General features: G+C 42.0%; 1 protein-coding gene across 1 annotated transcript in view; it reads left to right on the top strand.

Moving 5' to 3' along the window:
* Window positions 1–20077, top strand: part of cdh13 (cadherin 13, H-cadherin (heart)) — a 467163-nt gene that overhangs the window by 313898 nt on the left and 133188 nt on the right. Inside the window, exon 7 of the mRNA XM_086208214.1 lies at window positions 1608–1786. Within this exon, the coding sequence (XP_086064340.1) occupies window positions 1608–1786 (179 nt within the window). The remainder of the gene's footprint in view (window positions 1–1607; window positions 1787–20077) is intronic.

The raw sequence follows: 20077 nt of genomic DNA, 5'->3' as shown, positions 1-20077 counted from the left end.
TAGTACTAGTAACTATAACTAATTACTTTTTCAAAGTAACGTGCCCAACACTGGTCATAAGCTTTATATTTGATTCCTTATCTATTTTCAAATGAGTAGGTGGCCACATGTTCTCAGATGTCTGATAGAATGGACTCACAACAATCACCTGACGCTGTCAGCCAGTTCAAGCTGAGCTGAAAATGTGCGTGCATGATCTAAGACCTGACATGAGACTTGATCGTAGCCCCCACCTGTGTCCATATTGAAAAATGCAGAGATCTGCTGAAACGTCCAGCACTCGCATACCACTTTTCTGGACTGCAGTCATGGCCTTCTCCCAGAGTGAATCCTAAAGTTTAAACTATTGGAAAAAGTATTAAGCAGCTATTTAATCCAGTCTGACAGCAGGCAGGCAAGAACATGAATTCCTGGATCCAGATGCACTTTGCAGACACTTAACTACCGCACCAGAGAAAGGGAAACCTCACACAGTCTATATGACTCACATCTGTGCATTTGCCTATGTGACTGTGTGCAGAGGCGTGTGTGTTCATTTCAGGATGTTTAATGGATTGAGTGCATGTCCTGCAGAATTGCTGCAAGTGTATCTCATCACTGATATGAGACAGAGATTGAGGGTTGAGGATGTTTCAATGATTGCCTCCTATTTCAGTTCAGCTGCAGTGGCAGGATTTCCATTTTTGCTCCCATTAGCAAATAAAACGCGCCCTGTTGTTTGAGCTGACAAGAGGGAGAAAACATATTTATAGGATTGGCTGTGTTTTGAAATGGATATACAGAGCAGTAGATTATGGTTGTGATTGGTTCTGATACTTTAGGAGTCCAAACAACAATACATTTTGTTTTGTTTTGTCTGACTATAGATAACATGAAATTTAGATTTTTTTTTCTTAAATATTTGATCTAAACATGAGATTAATCCTTCATCTTCCATATTGCAAGAATGTCATTAGGTTGATTGGCTTAAATTCTTGTGATTGTTTCAAAATGGGGTTTAGCACTCACAAAGTAGAGAAATGCAACACTTAAGGCAATTCATTCCCCAGAAAAGTGGATTTTGCCTTTTAAGTATTCCTGATAGGTGTCTTGAGCACACAGGATTTTTTTTTCTAGCTGCTTTAGGATTTTATCCAAAACTGATTCAGAATGCTAAATAATCTACAAATACTTTGACTTTAGCCAAAATCAATCAAACTACATTTCTGGTTCAACCAGGAAGTGTTATTAATGAGTCATTGGTTAGTTTTTTGCTCAAATTAGAGTTTTTGTGGATTATTGATCATGTGACTCATAAAGAAGACATGGAATGTACCAAATTTTGCACTTGTGAGTTTGTCAATTGATGTTTTTGGGCAGTTTTTCCTTTGTTAGCCATCAGTCTACATTAGCTTCCAGCTAAAAAGACATTGCTAGCTCTTTCTTCATTCTGGCAAAACAAAGATGGAAAACAGGAGGGGGAAGATGTCTTTTGTTAACCGGACACACCAATTTTGGAGGACTTGAAAAGGTTTTGCCGAAGTACTGCTTTAATCTTTTTGCTGTTAACTGATGAGTGTTAGAGTTTAAAACAAGGACTCATCCCTGCCCTCCACTGTCTTCTCCAGGAACCACTGTGATGACAATGACAGCATTCGATGCAGATGACCCCGCCACAGATAACGCCGCTTTGCGCTACAACATCATCAGACAATCCCCAGACAAACCCTCCCCGAACATGTTCTACATCGATGCAGAAAGAGGCGACATTGTCACCGTCATCTCCCCAACATTACTTGACAGAGAGGTAGGTAAATTTGGCAAACGTGATGATCCTAAGTGGAACAGGGTATGTATGTTGGCTGGAAAGGTTCATAAAGTGGATACTCACTGGCATTTCTGACATCTCACTTGACACGCCGCAGCCATTGCATACGATGAAGAGAGCACATGGTGTGTATGTTTAACTATGGGGGAGCGCGGGTACATGCCAGCAAGCATGCGTCACAGTGAGATGAGCGTCACACCATTTCCCCCTCTAACCAGAGCGAGACAACAAGATGATTGCTTTTTCAGCAGGTTGACGAATGCCAGAACATTGATTGGGTTCGCTCGAGGAGAAGGAATATTAGCTGTTGTCAGACACTTAGCGCATAGTTTAATTGAGGTGATACACACTCATCCGCTGGCTCGGGTGGTGTCCAACAAGCCTGGCTGAAAACCTCCCATCCGGAACTGCTGGAACCATTGCGGCTAAGTGCCCTGATGAGCCGCTCTCTGAGCTACAGTAAACTGTTTAATAGAGGTGTAATTGATTAAAAGTACGGTGAAATGAGATGTAATCGGTGCGGTGAGCTCTGTCAGTGCTGTGTGTGTGACGTGACTGAGATTGAGTGATTCAAGTCCCGTGTGCTGGTGAGGATGTATTCAACAGGCTTTGTCAAAAAACATCTCCCCAAACAGTAGTGCTGCGTTTAGCTGCCGCCAACATTTAGTGCAACGCTTGGTGTTCAAATATTAAATGCCTTTCAAGAGTGCTAGTAGCCAAATTAGCTCAATAACTCTGTGATTCCTTCTATCACTTTTGACATTAGAATGTCCTTCAAATCACTCAGAGCTGAGGCCCAGCAACTGTAAAACTGGCAGAATCACATTAGAGTCATCTAAACATTTTCAATTTAAAACATTAGTGTGAAAGCGTGCTCCAAATGAAGTGGTGTCCAAGTCCAGGATTTCCCTAAGCCAAAGCCTTTATTTTAAATGGCGCTGTAGCCAAAGAAATCCAATACAGGGGTTTATTTCTCCTCTTTCTTACAAAGAGCTGTACTGACTAATCATGTCCGTGGTACTGGTACCATGGCAGATAAGACTACCTGAAAGCAATATAATCCTTAAGTGCCATGTTTTCCTTGTATCTACAGGTTATCCCCTCATCCACCAAGGTCCATAATTTGTTACTGGGTTTTTCAAAAAAAAATCCTCTGGAGATTTATCGATGGTCAAGCCACAGTGCTGCTCCTCTGTTAAAAGTACTGCTTCTTTTCAGCAGAGCCAGATGGAAGTGCAGGAGGCATAACTTGTAAACTGTACTCTCCTTGGTCTGTAGAGATTTAAGCTAAGCTTCTTCAGCACATTTGTATAAACATGGCTTCAGCACGAGTCCATCTGTCATTCTGAATCTATGATTTGTAGACATTATGTAGCGCATGTGTGTGCCGTCCATAGAGAAATGCATTTTAGAATTTTACAGCGGAAAACAAATATACAAATAGGGACTTTAAGAAAAAAAACGGTACTCCTCTGTGCTCTCATGATATATTTTACATAAATTTTCTGATAGAATTCCAGTGGAGCCCTTTCTGTATTCACCTGCTGCAGGGATGGGGGGGTGGAAAGTAATCCGGGGAAAATTGGCAAATCAATTTTGTCACATTGAAATCAGTGTGATTTTCCCTCTAGTGCCTTCTCCGAGGCGTAAAATCCTGTCTTGATATGCACATTTATTCCTCAGCTCTGTGTTTTTCTCCTCACTTTATTTTAAACACGTTTCTCCTCCCTGTCTTACATTACTCTGACACGCGATGGTGTTGGATCAATTGCAGGCCGTAGTTTCTGACACCTAATATTGCTACAAGATGAGGCTATTTCCATAAATCTGAAAAGACGGGAGTGTTCATGTCTTTCACTGGCACATGGTGATTCTTCTGAAGCATCAGATGGCTACTCAAAGAATTCAGTCTGCTTTGCAAAAATACCGACATGAACCTGTTTAATCTCATGCTTCATTTGTTCTTAGAAAACAGGAGTATTTCTAAGTATGAGCTACAGCTGTGCAGTGTCACAATACACTTAGGTGTTTTGTGCTCTGAAATACGGAATATATATATAAGGGATAAAGCCCAATTAGGATTTAACCAACTGTAGGGAGGCAACCATCATCTGCTACACACTGGATGCTTGTGGCCTCCCAGTCATCCACTGTTTCCTGGTAATCGACAAATCATAGGGCTTTAGACCACTGTCACTTGCCAAATGCAGAAAAATACAAGTTCATCGTAAGTAATTAATTTTTTGTTGTTGTTGTTTTTCAGTCCAAGTGTCCATTCAACTTTGGTTAAGTTATGGGTTAGAAATCTAAAACCATGCCAGTAAAATCAAAATCACTAACACTGCAAGTTCAGCAGGGCTAAATATTTCTTCCGACACGTCGTCACTTCAGCAAGACGAGTACCTTGGGACAGTAACATTTGACAAGCAGTATTTGACAGTATGTTGACTTTCGCTAGCGATGTCACTCACCCCAAAATCAAGATGAAGAAATTACTGGCTGATGTACGAACCCTTGACCCCAGTTCGTCGCAGGGCCAACACATATAAGCCCTTTTAGACACAGAATGCCCCAAATTTGCAACCTGGTAGAGGCGGGAATTTGCCGTCTAGTCTGTGTAAAATGAAGGCTTACTATTCTTCTTTCCAAAAAAGCCACCACTTGTGTGGGTGTAAACATGTCACGTGACATGCAGCAGGAATTTGCTCGTTAACAGTGACATACAACATCTACGTCTGGGAAATATTTAACCCCGTGACAGTCTGGCAAACCTCGTAGTGTTCCCAGTCCAACTGCCCTCTGCTGCTGTTGTGGTCACAGAATCGGTGGTACTTTTTTTTGTAGGTTTTCCAAGTTGCATCGACCAAGCTCCTCCGCGACACTTTCATACAACAAGCCATCCTTCGCCATCCCGTGCGGTGGTTATCCACGGTCCTCTCAGCAGTGATGTCAGCAGCTCCCTGATCTCAGCAGCTCCCCCGGTGCTCATCATGCTGAAATGAAGATGTGTCGAAAGAATATTTAGTATATTTATTGACAGTCTGTAAGTTTCAAACAGCAGTTCGCCGCTGCTGGTGTTGACTTTCTCGTTAGTGTTTGATGCAGGAGAACCTGCGAGCGTTATGTTTGCGAGTTTGTGTCATCAGACCAGTCTTCAACCCGGTGAAAACACGCTCAGTGTGGCAGCAAGATCACATGCTCAGCTGCAGTGATTTTGCTCTTTAACATGACTGTGAATATTCACATGTACTGATCAGGTCAATTTTTGTATTGAATATTTAAATGAACACATTTGTACAAACACAACTTTACACCGTACACGTTCGTACTTTCCCCTGAAACAACTATAATTAGTACACATAGGCATCACACCGCAGGTCAGCAAGGAGTGACAGAACAAACATGACAGACGCTAAAGTAGCCAACGTTGCTCCACACAGAGCCATAATAATAAACATTTGCTTCTCCGACCCATTACATTCTCCTGCCTCCTCTACGCAATAACAGTCACATCTTTGTCCTCCATGTCCTAGTTTATGTCCTTATACTAAGTGCTGTGCGTGATGTCATGTCATTGTGCATGCAGGTGGCTTCAGGACAGTGAGCCGTTCACACTGCAGTAAGATGTAGGTCACATTTAAAAAATAACAAACAGCTACACAAATAAAATAAATAAATCAAATATGAGCCAAAAATCAAATTTGAGCATCAAGACCTGAGGTATGAACGTAGCCATGGAGAGGCGCTAAATCTACCATACGAGGCAAATGGAAGGGGAAAGCTAACTCCATTGGTCTGAAGTTGTTACTCAGGATATTCAATCAGTTAGAGTAGGTTACTATGATCACATTTCCAAGACATCTACACAGACAGCCTGTCTAGGCCACACACACACACACACACACACACACACACACACACACACACACACACACACACACCCCAATCATTGCAATCTATTTTCATCTCTTGAGCATCTGAGTGCAGGCAGGTTGTAACCAGAGAGGACAGACTGCTAATGGTAGTGTGACTTTCTGACTCTAATGCTCTCTGGCCAATCTGGGAGCTGTCACTGCGAAGGAAAGCCAATCGATGGAGTCGGCTGAGCCCCTCCATCCCCTTCCATGTTCTACAAAGGTGAATTACATGAAGATAAAATGTCTCTCTGGTAATGTGTGTGTCTATGTGAATATTGGAGATGTTATTTTTCTACCCCGGTGGGTAAAACTTTCTGTTTTTATTTTATGGCCTTTAAGAAGTCTATTTTATCCTGTCAGACAGTCCACCCCAATACAGTCCTAGGTTTTTTTGTGTATGTGTGTGTTTTACCTGAGGGTGACTTTCAGATAAGAAATCGTGCATGGTTAGTTAAAGCTCTCCACCTGGAAACAAGCAGTTGCACAGACTACAAATTAAAGCGATCTCTGTTGACAGGATGGGTCATATTCTTTGTTGATCCACATGCATCAGCTGTCAGCAAATAATCTTTGCTTGTGTGTATAAGTTCTTACTTTCCCGCTTCCTGCATTGTGAATGTGTTGACTTTAGATTATGTTGTAACTATGAAGGTGGGCAGGCAGCTCGATGAATGTACCTGATCAGCAGGAGGGTATTTAACGTTGGCTCTGAGTAAAGTGACCAAGTGTTTGTTTGGTGTGAACTTGGATCTTTGCTGCCTCACAGTGCTTGGCTGACGGGGAGGCTTCTCCTGTCTAATGACTCATTTAGCTGTGGTTACATGCATGCGTGCTGTTTGGCAGGTTCTACTGGTGGTTCTAGGAGATTGTAACAGGGGCTGCAGAGGCTAATGTTTGACTGCACTGTGCTGTTGATGTGCTCATGCAGCATCCATTCATAACTGGCTGAAATTAAATACATAATATTATAAACAATATTACAAACAAAATCCATCCATCCATCCATTTTCTATACCACTGACATTAAGGGCCATAGGGGGTGGGGGTTCACCCTGGGCAGCTCACCAGTCCATCACAGGACCATCAAGAGCAATGACGGGTTCAGTATCTTGCTCAAGGTCACTTTGACATGGTCACCAGGGGAAGTGAGGATCAAACCAGGGACCCTTTGGTTGCTGGATGGCCACACTACCTCTGAGCCATGCTGCCCCCTTATAATCAAAGTACATTTCATAACTGATGTGTGTTTGTGGTGCTTTGGGATACCCGAAGCTGATTTACATCAACTTGAGAAACAGAGAAGTAAAAAAATAACTTTTAGCCCATAGGGTTCACATTAACAATGACAAATATTTTCTTCTGAGCTCATTTACAAAAGTCAGGGCTACTTTTATTCAAATCTATGAGTGTCTGGACCCAAGTGTAATTCATTAATAATGAGATAAAGTTAGTGTATTTTCAATGGAGACGTAGGGGAGTTTGCTGTTGTGAAGATGGGAGGCAGACAAGGAAATTCTGACCTGTCTGGCCAGGGTGCCTCGAGCTGAAGAGCCACACTGAGGGTGATAAAGGCAAAGATGTGCCAGGATGGAGCACAGCATGTCTCTTCAGCTCGAGGCAACTACACGAGTACATGTCCACAGAACCAAGTGATGAGGTCTGCGAGTGTAGGCAGAGTTCTTCTTCACTGGAGTTGACCAGCTAATGGCAGACAGCTGACTTGATGAGGAAAAGCAGGACACATGCACTGGATAACCAAGTGAACGAGAGCAACACCTTCACCACAAACACACACACACAGACAGACAGACATGAGAGGAGTGGGAGGAGACATGAGAGAGACAGGAAAACACAATGGAGGGCCATGACACAACCCTGGGTTCTATTTCCTCCTAACCTCACTGAAGGTGTTTTATCGGAATGATATAGTGTCATAAACTGACTGGCCTTCACAAACATGTCCAAGACAAGCACACATGACTTCAAGTTGAGCCAAGTATGGTGTGTATGGTGAAGAGACAAGACAAGTCCCCAGAGACTTGTTCTCAGTGAATCAATCCCATATCTGAGATGAGTCAAGACTAGAGAAAGAGGGAAACTAGCTTGCTTGCTAAGATTGACATGATGTAAACATGATGCATTTGTCTGCTGTTGGTGTGTCAAGGCAGCCAGTCTATTGATCCATTAATGGAATCCAGCAGCATGTCAACTTGTTTGGAATGTTTTCAGTTGTTGTTTGAAATCTGCAGTAAAAAAAAAATAAATATATATATATATATATATATATATATATATATATATATATATATACACAGAAAAAAAATGCTATGTAGATTCTGGCAAGTTCCCATCATTCTCTGTATTAGCTGATGCATTCTGTAGCTGGAATTATTGGCCTGGAGAAAAATGGCCAATAAAGCCACTGTCTCATTAAAGTTACAACATTGGGAAAGCACGGAGTGATACTGAGATACCATCCCAGTGCTGACACGTCGAGGCTAATGGTTTTTTGTTGTTGTTGTTGTTGTTGTTGCAGAGTGGACTTTAGTTTTAAGCTGGTATAGAGGGGGACGTCAATGACATGGCCAACACTTTTTGGTGGGTTAAAACTACAGAGTCAACAAGAAATCTGCATTCGTTTTCTAATTTTGTCATTGTGTTTTTACCTCTCTATTGTCTTCTTTTGTGTCCGTCCATCTATTTTTTCCTTGCTCATTTTCCTTCCAAGCTATCTTGTCTTTGTCTTCCTGCCTCGCTGTGTCTCTTTTATAGTCCCGTTGGGCTCACCCCCCACCCCCACCCCCCCCACCCCGTCAACACTTCACTGTGGACATCCAATTACTCGCAGGTCATAGCATAGTGATTCTGTTCAGAGCAGTGCCATTCAATGGGCGCCTCAAAGAGCCATTCAAATTACATCCTCGGCCGGCTTCAGAGTTGCCGCTCTGCAAAATGTTGTTTTCAAACATTTCCAGGGCCACCACCTAATCTGATCCCCCAAACATAATTGAATGTCAGTCGTCACATAAAGATGTTTTCCTCTCTTCAATTAGCATCTCGTTTCCTCATGTCACAGCAACGAGACAAAGCAGACAGAGAAATATTTACTCCTTCCAGGTAAAGGCCGGAGAGAGTTATTATATTATGTCATTTATATGCAAATAATACAGCGCAGGGAACACATTGATAAGATTTCATTACATCAAATCTGATGTGCACTTCAGTTTATAAACTCTCTTTCATTCCCCTATTATGATTTGGAGATTGGAAAGGTGCAAGTAGATGAGCTGGGAGGAGGGATGCACAGGCAAAGATGGGTGTCAGTGCTCCGGGTGGAGGAAAAGAAAAGAGGCAGTGATACTAAGACTGTCCTCTGTGGGAAGAGGTGCAATGAGTTGGCCAATTAAACTAAGAGTTTACATTCTCCACCTGACAAAATGTTTTTCCAACCACGTCTGGAACCATGAGCCTCAGAGTTGTGTGGAAGTCACTCAAAGATACAGATGTGTATATCTGTAAGAGCTGGGAGTGCATAGAAGAACAACAGCCACTGTAGACAAGAAGTGTGAAATATATTCGTAGGTCTCTTACCCTTCAAAAAGAGTCAATGAGGAATGCGTCTTTGGTCCTCTCTCATGTTCTGTGTGCTCTCAGTACTTTTATCTTTCTTTAAGCCTCATGTTTTGTGTAGAGAACATGAGCTTTATAATAGCTAACCGCTGATTTGTGGCGCTATGCTTTCTTTGTCTTTCTTTCTTTCAATCTTCTTTCCTTCCTTCGGGACATGACCATAGTTTGACAACAGTAAAGCTGTGGTGGAGTGTGTCTATCCTGATCAAACCCTCGGTGACAGTGGCCTGTCAATCACAAGATACTTAGATACTCAAGAGCTAGAATAGTACACCTGCCCAAAAATTTCACAAGGCCACCCACATCATTTGAATTAAATTATGGTAGGCCAGCAAGTTTTCAAATATTTATTATTATTAATTCAAAGTAGTAGCATATTCTCACCAGAAATACTGAAAAATGAAGAGTCACTGCAGTAGTCACATGAGTGTAACTGCTTGTGGCATCAGTACATGTTCTATTTGGCTTGACAAGGAGCACAAATGGAGTCAGGCAAGCGCAAGGAACCATTTGGGAACCAAACATTATCTTTCGGTGTTCTTTTCTTTTTTCCTTGCACATGAACAAGACTGTCATTTTCAAAGGCCATATATTTAAAGTGGATCCATTCTGACAGTATAGGATAATCAGCAGGCTCCCAGCACCCCTGCTTTATTTCACTCTTAGCTGGACCATAATTTAGAGAGCATCATGCCACACTGAAAAAGGCTCGACATTAATGATAGAGCACGGCAACCCATCAGGAGCATTTTAGACTTCTATACAATCTAAAAAAATATTTACAACCGGTGGTGTCCCCCCGGGCTGGCTATTAGAAAGAACATAGGTTTAAGGCGCCTCTGCTTCGCTTTCAGACTCTGAAGTTTGATCTACTCTTTAATATCATCAGTGGTAGGTGAGCCATGGTGTTAATCTTTCCTCTTTTAATTAGTAGTTTGATTTCAATTTCATTGTCGCTATGGAATAGCAATGTTTCAAATTTGCTAATAAAAGGAGCACAACCAGTTGCACTTATGACAACCCTTTCTCATAGATAGAGGATTGCTTTACCCCAGAAAGAAGTCCATAAAAGAAACTTAAACACTTAGGTACATTACCCAGAGATTCCATTAAAGAGTGTTACCGCAGTGTCTCCTCTGTGATGGCCAGTCGCCAGAGTTCTGGCAGCTGTAATCAATACCGCGTAGTTGGTGTGAACCCAACCACCTCACGCTCTCTTGTTCTGCGCCGAAGTGAACAACGTTGGAAGTGTTCATAGTGATGAAATACGCTTTCGCCTTTTCTCTCTCTCCCTCCCTCATTCCTCCACTTCCTCCTCCTGCTCCTTTCCCTCCCTCTTCTATCATGCCTCTGTCCAGTCGCATTAGTGAGGAAATGAGATACCCCCTAATTAATTAGATCTCTGAGTGCTAAAGATGAAAATTACATCCCAATGAAGGTTAGATGTGTCAATCATAGTTTTTGGGCCGAGCATTCCTCAAGATAAATTGAATCCCTTGGGCTTTGTGGGTAAAAGTGTGTGTTGTTAATATTTTTTCTTCTCTTTTTTTTTCATTTGCTTTAATTGAGTCCCAGCGACACTAGTCAATGAAAGCCTGAGACTAACAACCAGGAAGAAAATTATATTCACCAGAAGAGATGACAAGAGATGCACAGCTGGAAGAGAAGTGAAAATGGAAATAGAGGAATGTGCGAAATTAGATCATTAAGACAGCGAGGGGATTGAATGGCTGCGAGACATAAGGCAGGACAAATGTGATAATAGAGTTGAAAACCAAGAGTTTGTGCATGTCAATCAGAAGGGAAAACATTGCATAGCAAAAAATTGGACATTCATCTGAATAAGCAGTTCGTAGATGAAACCATTTTATCACATCGTTATAATGACTACTAAATATTAATTGAAGTTTCCATCCATCCATTTTCTTCTGCTTACATACAGACAGACAACCACACCTACTGTCAGTTTAGAGACTGGATTATCCTGGTCCCCTCTTGATGTCTTTGGACTGTGGGAGGAAGCCGGAGTACGAGAGAGAACCCAGCAGGAACAGGGAGAACATGCAGACTCACACAGAAAGACCCTGAGCTCCAGCCGGGGCTCGAACCCGAAACCTTCTTGCTGTGAGGGGACAGTGCTGACCACTGCTCCACCGTGCACCCCTTAATTGAAGTTTAAGTTTACATATCATTTTTATTCCGAATTGAATGAAATAATTGATAACACACATTAATGTGATTATAAGAAGACGGTGATGAATGTTATCAACTGGTACAGCTCACTATGAACACATCATGAATTACAATAACTCAGCACAGAAGTAGAAAGTCACTCCGAGTTCAGAGAGCACGGTGCCATTATATTTAGCCATTTAGTCCGTCATGTTTTAAGTCCTCCATACCCCCCAAACATTTGGCGGTCTGCTTCTTACCCCCTCCACCACTCACATAAACACTAACACCACCACTGGCTTGGCTAACACCGCTAAGTTTAATGCAAGCCCAAGGCTGCACTTCCCGACTCAGGCTCTCGGTGTCAGAGCCAATCAGAGGAAGAGAAGGAGCTTGTCAATGCAGAATGTTGGTGGGATATAAAACACTGGTTTATTTTGTTTGGCAATCACAGGTCATTCCCAGTGGATATGCAGGTCTATGTCATGTACTAACTGAGAAAGTTTCAGGACTTCATTGTTTTCACAAACACGCCCTCTCTTCCCCAGGCACATATCAGAAGCCACAGCTGCTACTGTAAATTTGGAATCACGTCACTGGGCGACAGCGATGTACTGAAACACAGACACACATGCCTAGGAGCCTATCTGGGCGAACAAATGAGCAACAACATAAGCACCATGTATGGTAAAACCTTGTGTAAGAAGAGTGTTAAGAATTAGAGTGCAACAATGTTGTGGGACTGACTATGAAAATGTAACCATTAGCCACTGAGAGTGCTAATGAAGGGAGGTCTGTCTGACACGTGGTGTCTAGTTCTAAAATTCTAAAAACACTGCATCATTACAGAATGCTCTTCAAATGGTCCGTGTAATATTTTGACAGAAAAAATAAACTGTAAAAGAAAAAAGTCTAGATCTGCCCTTTGATCTGTCTTCACCAAACTGGACTGGGTTTGCCTGTGGGCCTCAGTGCGTCTTTCCACAACATTTCATTGAATTTTGGTCCAGTAGATGTGTGTAGTTTTGATGACAAAGAAGCCATTGGATGTGACTGGAAAACAAGCTCCTTGGCATTATTATAAGCATGCCTTCACTGGAGAAGTCATGATTGATGAAAATTATGAATACACATCAATTGACCTTGTTGACATTGACTCATTAAAATGGCAAAGTGAAGAAAACGATTCCTGTGTCCCAATACGGTCCAGCTGATCACCCTATTTTCTGTAAACATTCACCCTTTTACCTGGCATTTGAAATTTTCTCTGGAAATGCAGATGACCATTAAAAGAGGAGGCAAAATGAAGTTTGTCTCTTATCCTCAAAACCCCCCAAAAAACAAAACAGTCAATTGAAGTAATCTCTTTCCTTGAGCTTTGCAGAAGTATAATGAGTTTCTGCTGTGTCCATCCTGTAACCTGCTTGGCATCCCCCAAAGCTGTCATGAATTTTTAAACATCCATTATTTACGTTCATGTTGCACAGAAATAGGAAGAATACAGCAACATAATACATTAATAACTTTGGGGTGGAAAATGATAAACAAAAGTTATGTGTCAACTGAACTGGCAAATTGTGACAAAAGAATTAGCTCTGAGATGAAACAAGTTATTGTTGTCATGTGAAGAGGGATACACAAAAATAGTGCATTCATTATCACCTCACACTGTGCAGCCCCTCCTTTTAATTATTACTGTATTCCTGTTTGCTTGAGTTTACACCATTTAAATTCCACTAATTAAACGCTTTGCAGTTATTTGTGGGACCAGCTGTCAATTTACACCACATTTTTTCGTCACTACGTATCATTATTGGAAAAAAACAACAACATCCATCCATTTTCTACCTACATCCTGTTAAGGGACAACATGAAAAGGAAAAATAATCATTAGTCATTAAAGTTTGGTCTCACTCTCAGTCAAAAGTCTGCTTGTAGTGTATAGATGATTTCAGATGACAGTGACTGTGTTTTTCTGTTTAATGAAGCTGACATGAGTAAAAAAAAAAAAACATATTTCTGACTCTAGTAAAGTTACTTCAGCAAAAGATGGCACACACACCAACCAGGGACTAACTTAGCTCTAGCTTTAGTGAGTTAGCTGGAGTCTGCAGGGATGGAGTGCCCCGAGTGAAGGAGACAGGAGGGAGACGATTGTGAAAAAAAGGAGCATGGGGAAATTAGAGTCCTTGAGATTCACATGAGGCAAAAGATCATCTGAGAAAGGCAGCTGGTAGGTTTGCCGAAGCTGGTATAATGGTGGGCAGCAAGTTGTGCCTTGCCGTGTGTAAACCTCACTCCCCGACCCCTCAAGATACATGCAGGCCGACGATAAACAGAATTTAATGTAATAAATATTGAATACATGGAAGATGAAGGAAAATATAGAAGAGAAGAAACTGAAATCTGAATCAGATTTTCACCTGATATTGGAGAGGTTTGCCTTTTTTTTTTTAGCCTCACTGAAATTAGAAAGAAGTAAATGTGTGAAAACATTTGTTGCTGTAAGTGTCAAAATCTAAAACTTTGACAAGCACCCTGCAAGATCTGTCACAGTATGGGTCCAAAACTCTGGTTTGATTGTTAAAGAGACTGTATTGAATATTTTTTATAGCATGATGTCAGTTTCCTCGTGGTGATGAAACTACACTGATACCCTGCATGTATACAGGGCTGAAGAGCAAATTTCAGCTCATTCTTGAGCTGTAACCTGACTGCTCTGGTTCCCTCTCACCAGTCTCAACAGCTTTTGTTGACAGCAACAACTTTAAAAAGAAAAAAAATTCAAAACCCAGCTACTGGGCTGAAAATGGCATGCAGAGGTCGGTGAAGTGGATCATTTAGCAGAAGACTAACCTGACACTCGCCAGGCGTCTCACACCAGATCAAGTCTGCCCTATCAATGTCAGTGATGTGTTCAAAGCTTGTTTTCTTTGCCCCCAAGTAAGCACAAAAATCTGTTTACTCAGGTTTAAGAATGCATTCTACTTCCTAAGGTTGGCGGTCACAACATCAGAAGTCTCTGGTGTATTTGTGTAACGGTGGCCCGTGGGTGATGCTGGGCAGCCGCTTGTGACAGTCTTCTGACAGTTGCTGGAAAGTGGCTTACAGCACGTCACAGCTGTGTTTATTATGATGGAGCATTGAATAAACATACCAGAAGATACTCTGTCACAATCTGGTTATAAACAAATTGTGCCCGTCCAACATGGAAGTCTGAGGATTTCTGACCACCATCTATTTGCTGACATTGGCACAAGGGGAAACTCACAAACCCAGGCCCAGTTTGGTCAAAGACACACTTACGGAAAGTGATGTTAACCCTGATGTGAAATAAACCCTAGTCTGCCCAGACAGATGAATCTTATCCTAATCAAAATTGTGCAATGCATGTGTTGCTGGTAGGACACTGTTAATTGGTACAGGACCTCTGAATGTCACTGCCCCAACTTGAAGAGCAATCCTTAAGTTTCAAACTCTGATTGATTTCACCAAATTTTAGCAACCACCTTGGCGGATTGTCCTCAAACAGGAGAAAAAGACTTTGGAGTGCAATGTAAATGGAGATTTTCATTGAAATGTACTGGATTTGAGGTGATAATGATATTTCTGCTTATGTTGCACTTAACTCAGAGACACTTTACAAGGGGGGGGGGGGGGGTGTCAACTGAGGCCAGGGGTGCTACAGTGCTAGAGGCAGTTTAGAAGAAATTATTTGCTTTGAGGGATTGTTTGGAGGGCATTGTTGGACAGGTAGAGGGTGAGCTAGATTGTTGAAGGTTTTGTAGATAATAGCAAGAAATTTGAAGTAGATACATTGGGGGACTGTAAGCCAGCGAATGTTCTTGTAGGACTTGGGTAATGCAGTGCACGCTTGGTGAGCAGACAGAGCAGCAGAGTTTTAGATATATGTTTCTGGAGGATTTTGGAGGATAAACTATCGAGGAAACAATAGTCAAGTCTGGAGGGGATCAATGCATGGATGAGGCTGTTTGCCTGAATGGCTAACTGTTGCTCTTTCAGTTCTTCCAATTTCCCCCTGTTCCCCCCACCAAGACATCTACGCATGTCAAACTAAAGCTTCTGTCACGAGTCTCCACCAAGTAACTGACTGAGAGATCTGGATTTGGTCTCCAAGCATTTTGCACAGTCTTGGATGGTTCAGGAATCATTTTGTTGTAATAAGTACAATGACAATAAATGATTTTTTATATATATATATATATATATATATATATATATATATATATATATATATATATACACACTAACCACTGCACCACCGTGCCACCATGCATGGAAGGTTCCACCCTAAGTCCAGCATCCTGAGGCTGTATACTAAGTGAAAAGAGGGAGGACGAGGACTAGTGAGCATCAGAGCCACTGTCTGGGATGAAACATCAAAAATCCAAGAGCACATGAAGAAGATGGCCCCTCTAGACAAGTTGCTGAGTAAATACTTCAGACAGCTGAAACCCAATGAGAGTGAGGAGGGAGAGGAGCAGACATGGACGGACAAGCCACTACACAGCATGTACAACTGCCTGACTGAGGAAGTGACTGATACTGATAATACTGATATCTACCCCCACGACCCTTAACAGGATAATTGGAAGAAAATGGATGGATGGATGGATGCTGGACTGAAAGACAACACAGAGGCACTCATCATGGCAGCACAAAGGCAGGCCATTAGAGCAAGACCAAGGTCTAACACACAAGGTCAGACCCAAAGTGGAGGGTGTGTTAGGATGCTCCTGAGACAGTCCAACACATTGTAGCAGGGTGTAAGATGCTAGCCACAAAAATATACACAGAGAGGCCAAACCAAGTGGTGGGGATAGGGTACAGAAACATCTGTACCCAGTATGGACTAGAAGTACCCAAATCCCAATGGGACATACCACCAAAAGTGGTTGAGAGCAACAGGGCTGAGGTGCTGTGGGACTTCAGCTTCCAGACTGACAAACAGCTACTGGTGAACCAACTGGACTCAGCAGTGGTGGACAAACAGCAGAAGAGGGCAGTGATGATAGATGAGACAATACTAGCTAACATCAACATCAGGAGGAAGGAACACAAGGAGGTTTGGAAGTACCAGGGGTTAAAAGAACAGCTGGACCCCCAAACTGGGAGAGTGGCTCCATTAGATTTCAGGAACAAAACCTGAAACCTCAGTCCAGAAGAGCACAGTCCTAGGAACAGCTAAGATATTGTGTAGAACCTTAAGCTCCCAGGCCTCTGGTAGAGGACCCAAAACAGAGAATCACACAGAACCACCCTACGAGGGTGACTTTTTTTTTTTTACACTACCAGTCAAAAGTTTGGACATTGAATATTTTTTTCTTTTTTTTCTACTTTCTACATTGTAGGTACATACTGAAGACATCAAATATATGAAGAAAGATATATGAAATTATGTAGCAAAGAATTAAAAAAAAAATTCTAAATATGATTTATATTTCAGATTCCTCAAAGTAGCCACCCTTTGCCTTGTTGCCAGTGCTGCAAACCCTTGGCCTTCTGTCAATGAGCTTCATGATGTAGTCACTTGAAATGGTTTTCACTTCTCAGCTTCATTTGTGAAATTTATTGCCTATTAATGTTGTCGGGACTATCAGTTGTGTTGTACAGAAGCCAGGTTGGTACACAGCTGACAGCCCTTTTTGACAACTGTTAGATTTCACATTATAGCAAGAACCTATCAACTCAGTAAAGAGAAACGACTGTCCATCATTACTTTAATAACTGAAGGTCAGTCAGTCTGGAAAATTGCTAAAACTTTGAATGTGTCCCCAAGTGCAATCACAAAAACCATCAAGCACGACCATGAAATTGGCTCACATGAGGACAGCCCCACGAAAGGAAGACCAAGAGTCTCCTCTGCTACTCAGGATAAATTAATCCGAGTCACCAGCCTCAGACATCGCAAGTTAGCAGCACCTCAAAATGCCATACAGAGTTCTAGTAGCAGACACATCTCTACATCAACTGTTCAGAGGAGACTGCGTGAAGCAGGTCTTTATGGTCAAATAGCTGCTAAGAAACCACTACTAAGCAGAAGAGATTTGCTTGGGCCAAGAAACACAAAGAATGGACATCAGATCAGCAGAAATATGTGCTTTGGTCTGATGAGTCCTAATTTGAGATCTTTGGTTGTACCCGCCATGTCTTTGTGCGATGCAAAAAAGATGAAAGGATGGTCTCTTCATGCATGGTTCTTACCATGAAGCATGGAGGAGGAGGTGTGATGGTGTGTGTGTGTGTGTGTGGGGGGGGGGGGGGTTGCTGGTGACAGTGTTGGGGGTTTATGAAAAATTGAAGGCACACTGAACCAGCATGGCTACCACAGCGTCCTGCAGAGACACGCCATCCCATCCGGTTTGCATTTAGTTGGACAATCGTTGACAATGATGACAAACTTGACAATGACCCCAAAAACACATACAGGTTGTGTAAGGGCTATTTGAAACAAGAAGGAGAGTGATGGAGCGCTGCGCCAGGTGACCTGGCCTCCACAGTCACCTGACCTTAACCCAGTCCAGATGGTTTGGGATGAGATGGACTGCAGAGCGAAGGCAAAAGGGCCAACAAGTTCTCAGCGTCTCTGGGAACTCCTTCAAGATTGTTGGAAAACCATTTGAGGTGACGACCTCATGAAGCTCATGGAGAGAACGCCAAGAGCGTGCAAAGCAGTTATCAAAGCAAAGGGTGGCTATTTTAAGAATCTAAAATACAATCATGTTTTGAGTTATTTCACACTTCATTTTACTACATAATTTCAGATGTGTTCATAGATTCACAGTTTTGATGCCTTCAGTGAGAATCTACAATGTATATAGTCATGAAAATAAAGAAAAAAGATGAAATGAGAAAGTGTCCAAACTTCTGACTGGTAGGGTATATTGATACATATATGTATTTATGTATTTATTTATAAACAGAATATAAACAGTTCCACTGGATTGAAGTTCTCTGTTTGTACTGCACAGCTTCATTCTTCTTTCTCTTAACTGCTTGCTACTGGCTGCTTTTAAAAAAAAAGAAGACATCTTTCATCCTTTATACATAAACAAAGTGGCAAATTATGCAAAGTATTAGACCAACTCAAACATTGGGCTATTCAAAGTACTGCAGCATAATGTGAGACCTTCTTGAAATTCAGAGGTAATCTACGAGAGTGGAGTTTCCTGTGTCCTGAGGTGGTATTGAAAGGGCAGCGTAGAGATGGATGGAGGGACAGCGGGAGGGAGAGACCTGAGAGTGGAGAGATGAAGGAGACTGCCGAGAGAGTGAACCATACACGGAGAGGGCAGAATAATTAGGGTGAAGCAACTGCTCGCTGCTCTTTGAGAAAAGTCTATGCTAAGTGGAGGTGAGGGCTTCTGTAATGTCAGGGAGGTCCTGGTGACGCTTCACCGTCATTAGACTCAGAGAGCCTCAGTACTCTTACATCCCTCTTGATCTTTCTCCTTCATTCCTCCTCCTCCAGCTGTTTCATTCTTCATGAGCTTTCTTTTTGCTGTCTATTTCTCTTACACCCCTTATTTTTTCCCATCCTCATTGACCTGAGGATAAAGGGTATTTGTCAACAGCTCTTACTCTCCAGTGAACCCCCACCCACAATATCCCTTCAGGCGAGAATTAATTTCACCCCTCCTCAATCAGAAAGTGCATTGATTGAAAAAGTTTGTAGTGTGCTCAGTACTTTTTTTATTGTTCCCTTTTCCATGCCACTGTCTCTTTGCTGATGAAATTGGGCTTGCTTCATCGCCTCTGTTAAAGCTAACCCAATGCTATCACGTGCTACACAATGCTATCAGGCGGCCTATCTCTCTTTAGATGACCAGCATTAACGGCCCGGGCGTATGGATCCCGACACAGCCCTCCTTCAGTGGAGACAATGATCAGCTGTCATGTCGCTTGGATTTGTGGGGATAGTTTCATCTGCTGTAAAAGAGAAAATGAGAAGGGGAAGTTGGCATTGGTACAAATTGCAGCATATGTGCAGAGGTCATATAGTAATTCTCCTTGTGGAACCCAGCAGTGGGATTCTGTAAATTGGCTCTTATTCTGTTAAGCCTACTGCCCACTGACTGTCAAATGGGAAGTTAAACGTCCTGTCTTGCCACTTTCCATTTAATCTGGTTTAATCTATTTGTAGCCAGTCTGAGTCAGAGCTGGAAATGCTCTCAAACTAGCATCATATTCTCACTTTCCCTCTCCTCTCTCTCTCTCACTCTAGTACATTGGCTTATTTTTCTGTCATAGATGCTTATTTGCAATGTATTCAACAGAATCCCAAAGGAAACTGCTGATGACTCGGAAATAAAACCACACTTACAGTCTGAAACAGAAATAGATTACAAAGATCAATATTGGCTGCAGCAATGTTTGTGTAGTTTTTATTTTGGTATCTTCTGTGAGGAACTGCCAAAGCTGACATTATTGCAATTTTTTTTTTTTTTGGTGGCTCTGTCATACAAGTGTGAGGAAATCTGATGTTTGTTTTTTTTGTAGCAGTTGTATTCCCTTGTGAAAGTTTTTTTTT

Source organism: Aulostomus chinensis, chromosome 7 (genome assembly GCF_037954235.1).
Source record: "Aulostomus chinensis isolate RoL2024-O1b breed Wild chromosome 7, RoL_Achi_v1.0, whole genome shotgun sequence".
Lineage (NCBI taxonomy): Eukaryota > Metazoa > Chordata > Actinopteri > Syngnathiformes > Aulostomidae > Aulostomus > Aulostomus chinensis.
Note: the sequence above shows the minus strand (reverse complement) of the source record. Positions and strands in the feature narration are given on the sequence as shown.